The sequence below is a fragment of the Dermochelys coriacea genome, chromosome 18 (genome assembly GCF_009764565.3).
Source record: "Dermochelys coriacea isolate rDerCor1 chromosome 18, rDerCor1.pri.v4, whole genome shotgun sequence".
Classification (NCBI taxonomy): Eukaryota; Metazoa; Chordata; order Testudines; family Dermochelyidae; genus Dermochelys; species Dermochelys coriacea.
The window spans coordinates 19544669-19558199 of record NC_050085.1 but is presented as its reverse complement, the minus strand read 5'-3'; the positions used below and the strand labels follow the sequence as shown (position 1 = coordinate 19558199).

Genomic DNA, 13531 nt, shown 5'->3' with positions numbered 1-13531 from the left:
TCAAGATGCTGAAGACATTTTAAACAGGGAGGGGATACAAATCACACACTTCTTTACTGCTCTTTGTTTACAAAGGTTCAGGCTATGTCTCCACTTAAAATGGTACAGTAGCACAGCTGGATCATTTCAGTGCAGACTGACCAGAGGGTTTCTCCTGTCACTGTAGGCAATCCACCTCCCTGAGAGGTGGTACTTAGGTTGATGGAAGAAATCTAATGCTGTCTATGCAGGGGAGTTAGGTCGGCATGGCTGTATCTCTCAAGGATGTGCATTTTCACACCTGTGAGAGAGACAGCTAGGCTGATGTAAGTTTTCAATGTAGACCAGCGCCCACGGAAGGAAGGAAGTAAAAGATTGTCCTAGACAATTCAGAGAAATTTTCAGTCTGAATCAGACCCACGGTCCAGTTTGTTGAAGGTCCTGTCCCTAACACTGGCCAGCACCAAATGCTTCACTGCAAAGTACAGCTTCCCTGCAGCAGGTAGTTATGTAGTAATTTGCCCTCAGCTAGGGTGACCAGATGTCTCGACTTTATAGGGACCGTCCCGATTTTTGGATCTTTTTCTTATATGGGCTCCTATTACCCCCTCCCGTCCTGATTTTTCACACTTGCTGTCTGCTCACCCTACCCTCAGCAAAAGTTTCTTCCTAAACCCCATTAATCTGAGATTGGTTTATGCCCTGAAGCACGGGGGGTGGTGGTGGGGGGGGGGTTATGTCCCTTTCAAAGCTCTTCAGTGCACTCTATAAGGATGGGAGGCCAATTTCATTTCAACGTGGGCCAGGGATGCAATTTGGATGACTGTGTTCACAGCCTGTGCAAAGTCCTCTTGAAGGCACCGTACTAAAATGCAACCAGGCTTCTTCTGAGGAGCAATGCAAACCCTCAGAAAGGCTGTGGTGTGGCAACAATGAAGCCCAGATATTAGTTTGCAGAGCAAAAATGCGTTTAGGAGTGGTAGAGCTACATAGCCCAGCAAGGCTGCACCAACACTCAGAGCTGGAGGTGCGATTCCCAGCTCGAGCAGACGTACTTGTGCTAACTCGCATCAAGCGTGCATGCTAAAAATAGAAGTGTAGTCATGACAGCATGGGCAGCAGCATCACAAGCTACCTGACCTGCGTACAAACCTGCCTGGACCCCATGGGTCCCTACTCAGGCCAGCTAGCCTGTGCCACCACCCACCACTGCCCGTGCTCTGCACATACTCTACTACTTTTAACATACTTGTTTGATTAGAGTAAGCAGGGGTATGTGTACTTGAACTAGAATCACAACCCTAGCTCCAATTGTAGGCGTAGCCTGAATGTACCGACTATTTAAAAAAAGAACGAGGAGTACTTGTGGCACCTTAGAGACTAACAAATTTATTAAAGCATAAGCTTTCATGGGCTACAGCCTACTTTATCGGATGCATAGAATGGAACATATAGTAAGAAGATATATATATATACATACAGAGAAGGTGGAAGTTGCCGTACAAACTGTAAGAGGCTAATTAATTAAGATGAGGTACTATCAGCAGGAGAAAAAAACTTTTGTAGTGATAATCAAGATGGCCCATTTAGACAGTTGACAAGAAAGTGTGAGGATACTTAACACAGGGAAATAGATTCAATATGTGTAATGACCCAGCCACTCCCAGTCTCTATTCAAACCTAAGTTAATGGTATCTAGTTTGCATATTAATTCAAGCTCAGCAGTTTCTTGCTGGAGTCTGTTTTTGAAAATTGCCACTCTTAAGTCTTTTACTGAGTGGCCAGAGGGGTTGAAGTGTTCTCCTAATGGTTTTTGAATGTTGTGATTCCTGATGTCAGATTTGTGTCCATTTAATCTATTTCACTGAATTTATGTGAGGAACCAAGAGGGAACCTTGCAGGGCTGCCATGAGATCTGAGGAGCACCCAGGAGGTGGCCATGCATTTACAAGCTTCCATGCTTTGGAGCAAGGACTTGAAATCTGGCTGGGGGGTGGGGTAAGGAGGGCTGCTATGCCAACGGTATGCTTTTTGCCATCTCCATGAAAGTAGCCCAAATTTGGCCAAGGTCAATTTAAGTGGCAGCTTAGCAAGGGGGACTGTAGCATATCAGGGGAGACATCTTCTGGCCAGAGAACACAGCACCTAGAGGAGCCAATGAGGTGGCATTTCTGAATCCAAACATTTGGGTTTGGGCTGATCATTTTCAGCTTTTGAATTTTCCTTAAAAAAAACAACCCCCACTTACAAAATTGCTATAGCAACTCCCCCCCATGTCTTTTCTGACCCATGCCAGAGGTGGGGGGGGCCATGGGCAAGTGAGTGTACGTATTTTTATTTTTTTTTTAGGCCAAAATCCTGAGACATTCCCAGGTAGAATTTTGGCAGTGATAACATGCAGGATGCATTCACTCACTGACTGGGTCCAACTTGTGATGATATTTACTTGGGCGTCAGGTCACCCTTCAGGTAGGTGTTTTGTCCCCATTTACAGGCAGCTCCTAAATCCAAGCACAGAGACTCAGGAGTTTGGTAGATAGCAATAACCATTATTGGTTACATCTGCATTATACGATCAGTCACTTAATTCCCCAAGTCCTTAACCATCATTCACCAATTTTGCCGCCCCAAGCAGTCGCCACCGAATTGCCGCCACGCCCAGAAGAACAGCGGAGCTGCCGCCAAATTGCCGCCATGGGACACGGACTGCTGCCCCATTCTGCATGTTGCCCCAAGCACCTGCTTGGAGCCGGCCCTGTGTGTGTGGAACCTGGGTGTAGCGGGGTGGTGACCTGCTCCAGGGCTGAAAGGGCTTGAAACCAGCCCTGGGACAGGGCTGGGGTTGTGAGAGGGCTGCTGCTGAGGAAAGCAGCAAGCCTCGGCTGATTGGGGAAACAGCTACAGATGGGCCACGCCCCAAGCAGGGAGCAGCTGGGTCCTATAAAAGGCTGTGAGCCAGGCACTCAGGCAGTCCCTCTCTGACTGTAGAGAGGGAAGGACCTGGCTGCTTGGGGACTGAGCAAGCTACCTGAGTAGAGCAGCGCTGGGGGGGAAGGCAAAAGGAGCTGGGGAGCTCCTGCCTGGAAACCTCCCAGGCTGCAGGGCCTAAACAGGTTCTTGGGCTGCAAAGGGGCAGCCTGGGGCTAGGTAGAGGCAGTCGGTCCTATCCCCCTTTGCCTGTGATGACTGGCTCTTATACTGCAGTCTGCCCCAGGGAGCGGGGGCTAGATGATGACTGGAAGTAGCTGCTGAGGCAAAGTGGGATTAGGGGGTTGGGAGTTCCCTGGGGAGGGGAGATCCTGAGAGTGGGGGGATCCTTCTGGGGCAGAACCTCCACATAAAGGGGCATGGGGGTCCGGGAGGGACATGGGGGCCAGTGGTGCTCCGGTGCTGGTGAAAAGAGCTAATTCCTGGACAACCAGCAGGAGGTGCCGCAGGGGTGAGTCTCGTGCCATTGCACTGGGATAGATTGTCTGGACACGGTCTGTCTGATTGTTTTAAGGTACTTCTCAGTGAGGAGGAAGGGCTAAGTCACTAGGTTGACTTGTCACAGATTTTTCACACAAGCATTTCCTGCAGCCCCATCGATCTCAATTGGTGTTACAGTATTTGATTATGTAAACAGACCTCTGCCCTCCAACACTCAGAGATTCTGGATAAAGGGAAGGAAGGAAAGACTCTTCCACCCCAAATTCATTATCTTGGGAGCTGACCCCCTGGGATAAGTAAGTAGGGAAAGGGTCTTCTTTAGGGGAAGTTATGAAGCTCTTGTTTCTCAGTGCGAGCACGCGCTCTCTCTCTCTTTCCTTCCCCAATTTCTGGAATCTCTATCTAATTCTAACCTTACATTCCAACTGAAATAAATTTGGTTGTCTCATCTTAGTCTATACCTTGAGCATATAACACAGCTGTCACCTCTGACCATCTTCGTTAAAATCTGTAACAAACTGAATTGCATCTCAATTCTTAGAAAACTAGTTTTTCCTTAGCATGGTAAATAACCAGCCATGAGTCAGGGTAGGAAATGCTCCATTGTTACTGCTTGGCTAAGTATAAGAACATATATTTAGTTTTCATAATTGATTGCTTTGTGCAGGCACAAGGTCTTAAAAATATGACCAAGATTTTTTTGAAGCAACTAATGACTTGGAGTGCCTCAATATAGGGAGTCGTATGCTGAGCACCCAAAAATTCAGACAAACTTACTGGCCACTTTTGAAAAGTTTGGCATATTATATGCATGTGTGTACACACACACACACACACACACACACACACGAGTGGCTTCCCTTAAACTAACAAGACATATTCTGTCTTCAACATGTAACAGAATCAGTACAGCAATACAGTTATAAATGAAATTATTTATCCTATTAGCGATGAAAACAAAAAAATACAACTTATAATCATGCACAAAAGGGAGCCACAGTTTGTCAGTAATATCTATTGTTTTCCCTACTGATACATATCTATCATAGATAATAAAGACAACTATAAAAGTGGAAGCTTGAGAACTACTCCCTTTATCAAAAAGGTAAAGACAAGGCATGCAGGGAAATTAAGCTTTTCATCAGTTGCCCGGTGTTCTGACTTCAGGCTGAATGTTGTTACCATCTGATGACTGTCTGATAGCCCATGTGAAAGGGTCTGGTGATTTAGATCTGGTCCTAGTTTAGGACGTTACATGGAAGAGGGCCCAGAGATGGGGGTGTGAGAGACAGAAAACGGGCTTGTTAGACTTGCAGCTTGGACAGAATGAAGTAGGGGAGCAGAAAGAGATGATAGGATGGTATATGGCTACATTAGCATCAGTACACATGGATAATGGGTGGCCGATTCATGTTTAGTGGCTGTTCCCTAGCCGGTGATGTCAAAACATGAATGGTATGCTGGCTCCGCTGGAACAAAGAGTAGTTCCAGTAAAATTCCGGCAAAATTTCCTGCATTTACCTAAGAATATTGTAATTGTTAACTGGGCAGCTTTCACTTCAAATTCCTACAGCATGCCAGGTTATCGTGCTGAATAATGAACGCACCCTCTGTGGTGAGCATTGATGAAGGGCATCTGTGCAGGACTACCTTTTTTAACGTCCTGGCAGGCTGGGGTTGGTGGAATGCCATAGCTCAGAACATTGAATGAAATCATCAATAAATCTAACATCAGGAGTAATGCATTTTTACCATTAACCGTCTGTAACTTGTCCTGTACACCTGATCAACCTTGATCACCATCTCCAAAGATTAAAGGCATTCTTGCTGCCGAGAGTTAGAAACAATCTTTTGAGTAGATGAGGGTGGAGGGGATGGGAAAGCAAAACCAAAACCAAAACCAAAACCAAAACAAAGCAATCTAATTTGAAGGGCTCCATTCCCTGGCAGTTTAGAAATAGCAGGAATAAACACAGTTTAAAATACACCGGTATAATTCTAAACCAGCTAGCAGAGAAGCAGCCTTACCTTTCTTGGGACTTGTGAAGTAACACCATGCCTTCCTAATATGCTGTGTTCTACTCTTCCCAGGATCAAACTCAAACCATATACTGGGGAAAAGAATTCCCAAACTCCACCCATGCAATAACAGTACAATGGCTACTGATCTAGCAGTTGCTGCCTTCTAATTGCAGCAGAAGAATTCTCTTGCTACACAATTCTTAAGTTCACAAAGAGAAATGCATTTGAATAGAGTATGCTACAAAATGATTACCCAGGCATATGTACTAGTAAGCGCCAGAGGAAGCCACACCTTTCTAGATTTCCTTTTACTCACTATGCTTATATTTTGAAACTTTTATGAACACCAAACATGAAAAGCCTACTCAGAGTAATCCATTGTTTGTTAAACTGGATAATGCCAGTAGCCTTTGGGCCCAAAAAGTCAGGGGATTGTCTGTCTAATGCCTGTTTTTAATATGAACCCAATTTTTTTTTCCTGTTTAGTATAATTTTATACTGGGTGGACATATTTAGGGCCTGAATGGTTTGACAGTAATGATTAATACTGTGCATTAGGAGATTCCAGTGAAAGTATTCAGGAGCAAGCTGTGCAGTTTGGTTCTCATCAGATGGTCAGGCCTACTGGCCTATTAAAAACAGCAGGAGAGCTGCAGACTTAATCACAGAGGCTGGGCCCATGGAGGGAGGAAGAGAGAGGTTTTTTTTAAAAAAACCCAAAAGCCCAGAAGAAATAGAGAATGAATCAAATGATAGAGCAGAGGTATGTGAAAATGCAGCTCAAATCACACCCAAAACAACAATAAAAATTAGGAGAGAGAGAGAAAGAGAGAGAGAAAATGAAGATTAAAAAAACAAGAGAACGATTTTAAAGATAGAAACTGCCTCCATATCCAAAGCAGGTAACATTGCAAGAGTACATTGAAAAAATAATACAATAATACCAGCACTATGGGCGAGAAAGTAATTTTAAAGCCAAATTGCAAAAATCCTTAAAACATGAGATAAAAGCAAAAGGGGGAAAAAAAGGGTGAGCTGATGGAGGGACCCAAAGTGGAAATGCTAACAATAAATGCTTGATGTGATTGCAAGCACTGAGAGAATGTTTGAAAGCAGATTTATGAAGAAAAATCAGCCAAGAAATTATCTCTGAGGAGCAGGAAACCCTTCTGCAGTATGTAGCCCTAATACAGGTCTCAGTTAAGTCACTGTGAGTTTGGTCCTTGGTTTAAATTGGACCAGGAATGGGTTCTATGCCCCTTTCTGACGCCTGCTGTGAGCAGGGTGGCAGCTTCCTTCTGAAATACTAAGTCATGTTGTTCAGTGTGTAGGTGATTATGGGCTCGTGGCAATCTGTGTGACTAAGCAGACAGGTTGCTGCATTTCATGCCATTTTGAGCTTTTCCAGGGGATGAGTATTTATTCTTAGATATGATGGGTTGCAATAATTAAGCCTGGTGGTCACGAATGCATAGCTAGGTCTGATAGGCACAAGGACAATAATCTGGCAGAGGGATATTGGTGTTTTTGCTTCTCCAGCTATTTGCGTAGCCAGCTGCACAGGGGAGTCCCAAAGGCCGCAGAACAATTGAGCAATCTGAAGGCATGCCCTCTCAATAAGGGTATCTCTTACAGAAGATGTCGGTACTTCGAAGCACTTCCCTCTTTTTTCACCAGCATCATCTCTGCTGGTGCTGATTTTGGCTAACTACTGGGAGAGGGCGTTTGATCTAAAGGAGATGCACAGTGTTGGGGTCCCCTGCACACCGTTGGTGCTTTAGCCTGTATTATCTCACTATCTCTTTCAAAGGCTGCAGAGAGACGCAGAAGATATAGGGGAGATGACTGGGCCTTGTGCTGAGGTGCGGACCTGGCAGGTGGATGAACAGGTGCCCATAACAACTATCTGGGTTTGACCCAAGAGGAAGGACTTGAACCATGTCAGGTTGTTTCTGTTATGTCTTTCAGCTTCTAGGATGCGAGGCAGGAATATGTGCTGATCCGCAGTATCTAATGCTGCACAGAGGCTCTATCTGACGTTGTAGATACCTCCTAGTTCTACACCAGGCTGTTGTTCCTAATATTTCTTCTCTGGCGTTGGCATCTTTCAGATGTTTATGATCTTTTGTATCTTACCAGTCGTCACTTAGCCAATTCTGTTACTCTTTTTAATTATTCAGTCACACCAGCCCTGTGATTTGAGAGCCCAAATATAGAACTAATCTACTTTGATAACTAGACTCTGCATTGAACTTTTTGAGCCTTCTTGGCCAGGTAAATAGGGACATGTTCTCCATGGATTTCACTGGGCAGCGATGTGTCTGCAAACAGTGAATTGCCGGAGCGGGGCCAAAGGCTTCAGTTATCTTAAATGTAACCACATACGCAAATCTTTCCAGGATTGGGGCCTATATGAAAGATCATTTCACTCACCACTGAAGTGCAATTTGATCAAACTGTGTAAAGATTTGTTCCTGAAACCTGCCCTTGTATGAAGTAGAGATCTTGGCCCTTCAACAAGGCATGTGTATTTATTCCATTGTTCGGAGCCCAGTCTGTCAGAACATAAAATGGCAGTTTATATGTCTGTCTCAGGAGAAACATAATATTCACCAAAGAAGTATAGTCCTCACAACTGATTCAAATCCCAGGACATTCCAGGCAGCCTAATCCTGATGACAACCCCGGTGCTTACTTCACATCCCTCAGCACTGAGAAAGGAGACTTGGAGCCATAAAAGATGTCAGCTCAGAGCTAGTAAGGAACATTAAGGCTCCAGCTAGAAAAGATATACCTCGGAACGTGGCCTCTGCTCCAGCTGTCAAGAAACACCTCGCCTGTGACTGCAGCTGTTTCGACCCCTATTGGCGGAAGGAGAGTCAGTGGGACGGAAAGGGTAGTCACTGGAAGACTGTCAGTGTCAGCAGGAGGCAGCTCTAAGCCCATGGTCAAATTTCAGGAACTGCTTCTTAATAACGTTGATGCTGTGGGAAATTTAGCTTGTGTACTGTATAGGCAAGACATAAAATATATGTACAAGCTAAGTATAGGAGTTAGATTTTTGACCAGTGGGACCCAGTATACAAGGGAAGCAGATTAATGGGTTATGACACCCTTTATGGGGCCAGTTGGCCCATTAAAAAGTCACACATTACTCATCTGGTCTGTTATAAAGCATAAGACATGCTAGCAAGGAAGGCTACATTGCCAATATATTTTTAGGGATACCAGAAGAAGGATTCCTAAGGCCTTGAAGAGAGTGGCCAACACTTCTAAGAGCGAGTGCCTGAAGCTAGGCACCTAACTCCATGACTAAGGCACTGAAAGAAATGGCCTAATTTTCAATAGTGCTGAGTGCCAGGCAGCTCCCAGTGAAGCTAATGGGAGCTGCTGGGTAATTAGTACCTTTGAAAATAAGTCCCCCTTATTAAAGTGTTTATGAATTTAGAAGTCTACCTTTAGGCACCTAGGGTGTGCCTGTGTGCTGAGCAGGCAGGGATGGGGATGTTTGTACCCTCCCAGCTCTGGGCTGCTGCCGGGGCTGAAATGGCCCCAGTGTAACTGGAGGCTGCGTAAGTTGCAGCAGCCCAATATGAGCTGCCAGGGGGCAGCAGCACTAGGTAGAATCACCCTAGCACCATCCATTAGGGCCCCATCCCTTAACATCTCCTGTGTCTTGCAGAAGGGGCCTGATGGAGCAGCCTGTAGCTGTCTCACTCAGTTCCTGCACTAGGGGAATTGTCCTCCAGCTGGATCAGGGGCGTCTGTGGTCTCCTTATGCTGACAAAGTGCTGTAGTGGGAACGTGAGTTCCTCCCTCCATTTTTAAAATCTTGGCTCATTACTTTAGGTTTACAGTCTTATAGTCAGGTCAGCGGGACAACCCCACGGTAAGAACGATTGATGGGTTTTCCCTGGTTGTCAGATAGAATATTTCCCCCCAGTAAATGTGTAAATCGATAGCTTTATAGAAAGGTAAAAGGGGGGTAAAGAAAGCTGTCCTCTCTTTCTGTGTTTGCCCACAGGTCAAGGCTGTCCCAAACCAGGAGCCTGACTTGGGAACATGCCAAGATGGCTTTTTACTAACTGGAGGCAGTAATTTAAAAAGAAAAAGTTAGGCCGATCCAGGTGTGAGAGGAGGATGTTCTTTCAGGACTCCCATCCAGCTCTTCCTTAGGGCAACCATCTCCCGCATACAATAGGGAGTGAGCTGGAAGTGCCTAAATGCTACACCATAACCAATGCATCCGATGAAGTGAGCTGTAGCTCACGAAAGCTTATGCTTTAATAAATTTGTTAGTCTCTAAGGTGCCACAAGTACTCCTTTTCTTTTTGCGAATACAGACTAACACGGCTGCTACTCTGAAACCACCCAATAGAGGGCACACTTTGGCAAACCAGTGCACTATGATATGTTTACATATTCTGGTTTTCAGCTCACACTCAAAACAATGAATATAACAACTGTTGTAATTGTTCTTTAAAAAATAAACACTGGAAAAAAAGAAAAACAAATCGAAAATAGGAAAGCTCATTTAAAAGGTCTTTGACATCCTGTCCACTATGCCTGATGTCTATTATACAATATTTCACTTCCTGTTCATGGTTCACTTCCTCTCCATGGGTTATTTCTTTGTTGTATGTGGTAACAAAGTGGTAAGTGGCTTTTATTGTGTAGTTAAATATGTGGGAATGTAGGATAATGCATGGCACTGCTTGAAAGATTGTGAGGGGTTTTTTGTTATTGTAACCACTGATTCTGTTCAAATTTATGCTGTCAAGAGGGGAAAATCTACAATTACTAATTTTTTTAGAACATTACAAGGCACTGAAGTAGCCAAAAATAAAAACCAAAAATACGAGAACATATAGAAAATGAAAACTAGAACCATTAGGTATGTTCCCTCCTGAACGCCAAAAATGTGATGACACAGATAAAGGCTTCGCTGGCACTGCTTGTACCCAAACCTAGGAGCTTGTCTATTAAACCAATGAACCATGTAAGAAATGTATTTATACATAGGTTTCCCACTCAGTCTCCACCCCATTGAACACAATGGGCGTTTGCCTGTGTAAGGACTGTTACCATTTGTAATTAATTAAGGAGTATTGTGTACATATACCCCCTAGTACTGTTAATGAGAGTCACGAATAAACAAAGTGTAAGCTCCACACTATGTCCAGTTACAGTGGAAGTCCAGGAGTTACTCCAGATTTCAGCAGTGCGTCAGAATTTGCTCCAAGCTTCTACAGCATTTGAAGAGCTCATTGGCTCTTTCTTTTAAATACATTCCAACTGTAGATTCAGGTTCTATTGAGAGACAATCAGGTCCATTCTGAGTCTTGGGGAATGGTTCAGGTGAGGTCCTGTTTAACCCAATTCAGTTTGCCCATCTCTAAGAAAGATTCCTGCAGACACATTAATAGCTAAGACAAGGTAAAAATAAGATACTGTAAACACTATTCCATCTCCCAGTTTGTTATTTTTGGAGCTAATTTTCAGAATTTTATATATACATTTTTTCTCTCATGCACACAATAATAAAGAAAGTACTAAACAGAGCCAAGAATGCTTCCCTTCGAGGGGACCCCACCAGCATTTTGAGTTGCACATTCCCAGAAGAGCACAGAGAGGGGCTTAGAAACTTGCTCACAGTAGAAGTGATTTTTTTTTTAAGACTTGAGGAAAGAAGGGAGTGTGACTTGGGCCTGATTTCAAACTGAAATAAGGATAGAAACTCCATATTTTCTGGAATAAATGGTGCATTAATTATGGAGAACATGGTCTTATGACTTTATTATTATTTTTTATAGTTGCCTGTTGACCTCAGAGGCAACCGTCATCTCCTGTACTGCAAAGCAATAAACTACAACTACTAAATTGGCACCCTGTGTCTGGCAGTTTCCACAAAGAGGCCAAGGTTTGCATGGACTCTAGGATATGGGCAAACCTCCAAAGGTTTGGTTAGAATAAGCATCCAAAAGTTCAAACACTTTCCTGAAACTTATCCAGGCTAACTCAACATCTGGAGTCTTGTTTATTTTTTAATTTACAATTTATAAAGATGCACCCACCATAAGATCTCTGGGCACATATGTAAAATAAAATGGAAATGAAAGCTCGGTGAACAGTGCAAACATTTTCTCTTGAATATTCAATCACATTTTTTAATGAATTCACTTCCTCCATCCTGGTGCCCCTTGGGTCTTCATTTCACACCAGCTTTCACCCAGTCAAATTTTATTGCCATGAAAATTGGGGCAAAGTGAATTTCAAAGCAGCATGTGAGTGTATTTATAGAAAATAAATGTTGCCTTCACACATTTGAATATCCAACCTGGAAGTGCTTGTTCTGTCATCCTATCGGGCAACAGAAAGAATACCACATGACTTATCTAAACAACACAGCTGAGATAGTGATTATAAAGGATCAAATTCTTGCAGGGAACTGTTTGCAATTAATCCATGTAGTTATGAATATCCACCAAAAATATTATCAAATTAATTCAAATTATATATTTGAAGAAGAATTCATGATCAGCTGTAGGCTATTCTATGAATAGAGAAAATATTATTAATTATTGGCCCTGGTCTAATAAAAATAGACATTTTGATCAAAGTTAACCCAGGATGAACTTTCCCCAGACACTACTTTAGAACCTTTATCAGTTAATAACCTGAACAAACAGATGTAGCCTTAAAAAGAAAAGGGGTACTTGTGGCACCTTAGAGACTAACAAATTTATTAGAGCGTAAGCTTTTGTGAGTTACAGAGCCTTGAAGATCAGCAAATTTGGGCTCTATTGGTTCAACATGGGGAGCTATTTCTAACATCAAGGGTTGTCTACGATAGCAGTCCCCCCAAACTGGTTTGGAAATCTAGAGTTCTAGACCTTTGGCTGGGCTCAAAATACAATGTGAACATCCTTTATTGTATTGTTTCAGAATATGTAGCCTTGGCTGGAATGGGTTGCCAACAATTAAAAATAATGAGACAAAAAGTCATCAAGACTTTTTTCGGTCTCAAAAAAGATAAGTTTAAACTTCCCTAAGAGTGTTAAGTGAAGGTTTGGGTCAGCTCTTATTTAATCTGATCCTCCAACACTTATGGAGAAGGAGCTCCTCTTTACACTTGAACTGGTCTATATAGATTAGGTTGAGGCACTTTTTTTAGGGCAAGGTGGGGATGCTTGTAACGTTGTGAGGGTAAATAGAGGACTTTTTCTTCTGACCTGTCACGTTTCACCAGTGCTAACTTCACTTTAAAAATTAAATCATCATTAAAAATGCAACAACATCAAAACTACAAATAACAAAGCCTCTTAGGTGTTCAAAACCTCTTTTTTAAATGTCTGAATAACAATTAACCCCAAACAACAATTAATTTGTTTCCAGTGGACAGACCCAGTTCAGTAGCAAGTGCTAAAAATACAGCAACAAACGATGTGGTATGGAACTCTTTGAAAGTTTGCGACGCTGATTAAATAAATTAGACCTGAGTTGCTAAGATGGGAAGGACAGAAAGTTCAATACTGGCACAACAAGAGATTGCCAAGGCATTGACTTGTTTATGAAGAGAAAAATCCACCAAAAAGGGGAAAAAACAGAGCACGGTTTACCTGATTACCGAATTCCAGACTGTTACTATTATTAAAGCTGACAATATGATTTTCAAACCTAGCATAGCTGTGTGTTTTTCAGATGAGTGGAAGAGAATGTCTACTTCCTGCATTGTGTTCTCTGACTATTGCCAAACACAGTCAGTACTGCACATGGAAAAGGGACTAGGGAAGCATCTCCGTGCAGAGGAGAGGGGAGCAACAGAAGCAGCAATAGGCTTGAAGAAAGAAAACTTGGCAACTGAGTGAGTTTTGACATAGCCACAGATCTGGGCTGTCAGAACAGTCTAATTTGGGGTGTCCTAGAGATCTTTCATTCTCCCTACCCCTTCACCTTGCTAAGTCATCTTCAAAATCTTGACTTCATGATGGTCTTCTCCAGCTGAAATGAGATCCAGAAGTGATCAATGACGCTCTGAGCATTGTCCAGTGGTGGTCAGTAGACAATGGAGCTCACATCACCTCTGCCTTTTTGTGTATTT

General features: G+C 43.2%; 1 protein-coding gene across 7 annotated transcripts in view; it reads right to left on the bottom strand.

The window, feature by feature from the left end:
* PRDM16 (PR/SET domain 16) overlaps positions 1-13531 on the bottom strand; it is a 454451-nt gene that overhangs the window by 98153 nt on the left and 342767 nt on the right. Inside the window, exon 1 of one of the 7 annotated variants that reach the window (XM_043499850.1) lies at positions 5437-5690. The exons of 5 other annotated variants lie outside the window; for them this stretch is intronic. In XM_043499850.1, coding sequence (XP_043355785.1) covers positions 5437-5550 — 114 coding nt within the window. In that variant the 5' untranslated portion in view covers positions 5551-5690. Of the gene's footprint in view, positions 1-5436; positions 5691-13531 lie in introns of those variants that run through there. One more of the 7 variants, XM_043499848.1, reaches the window with a different exon arrangement.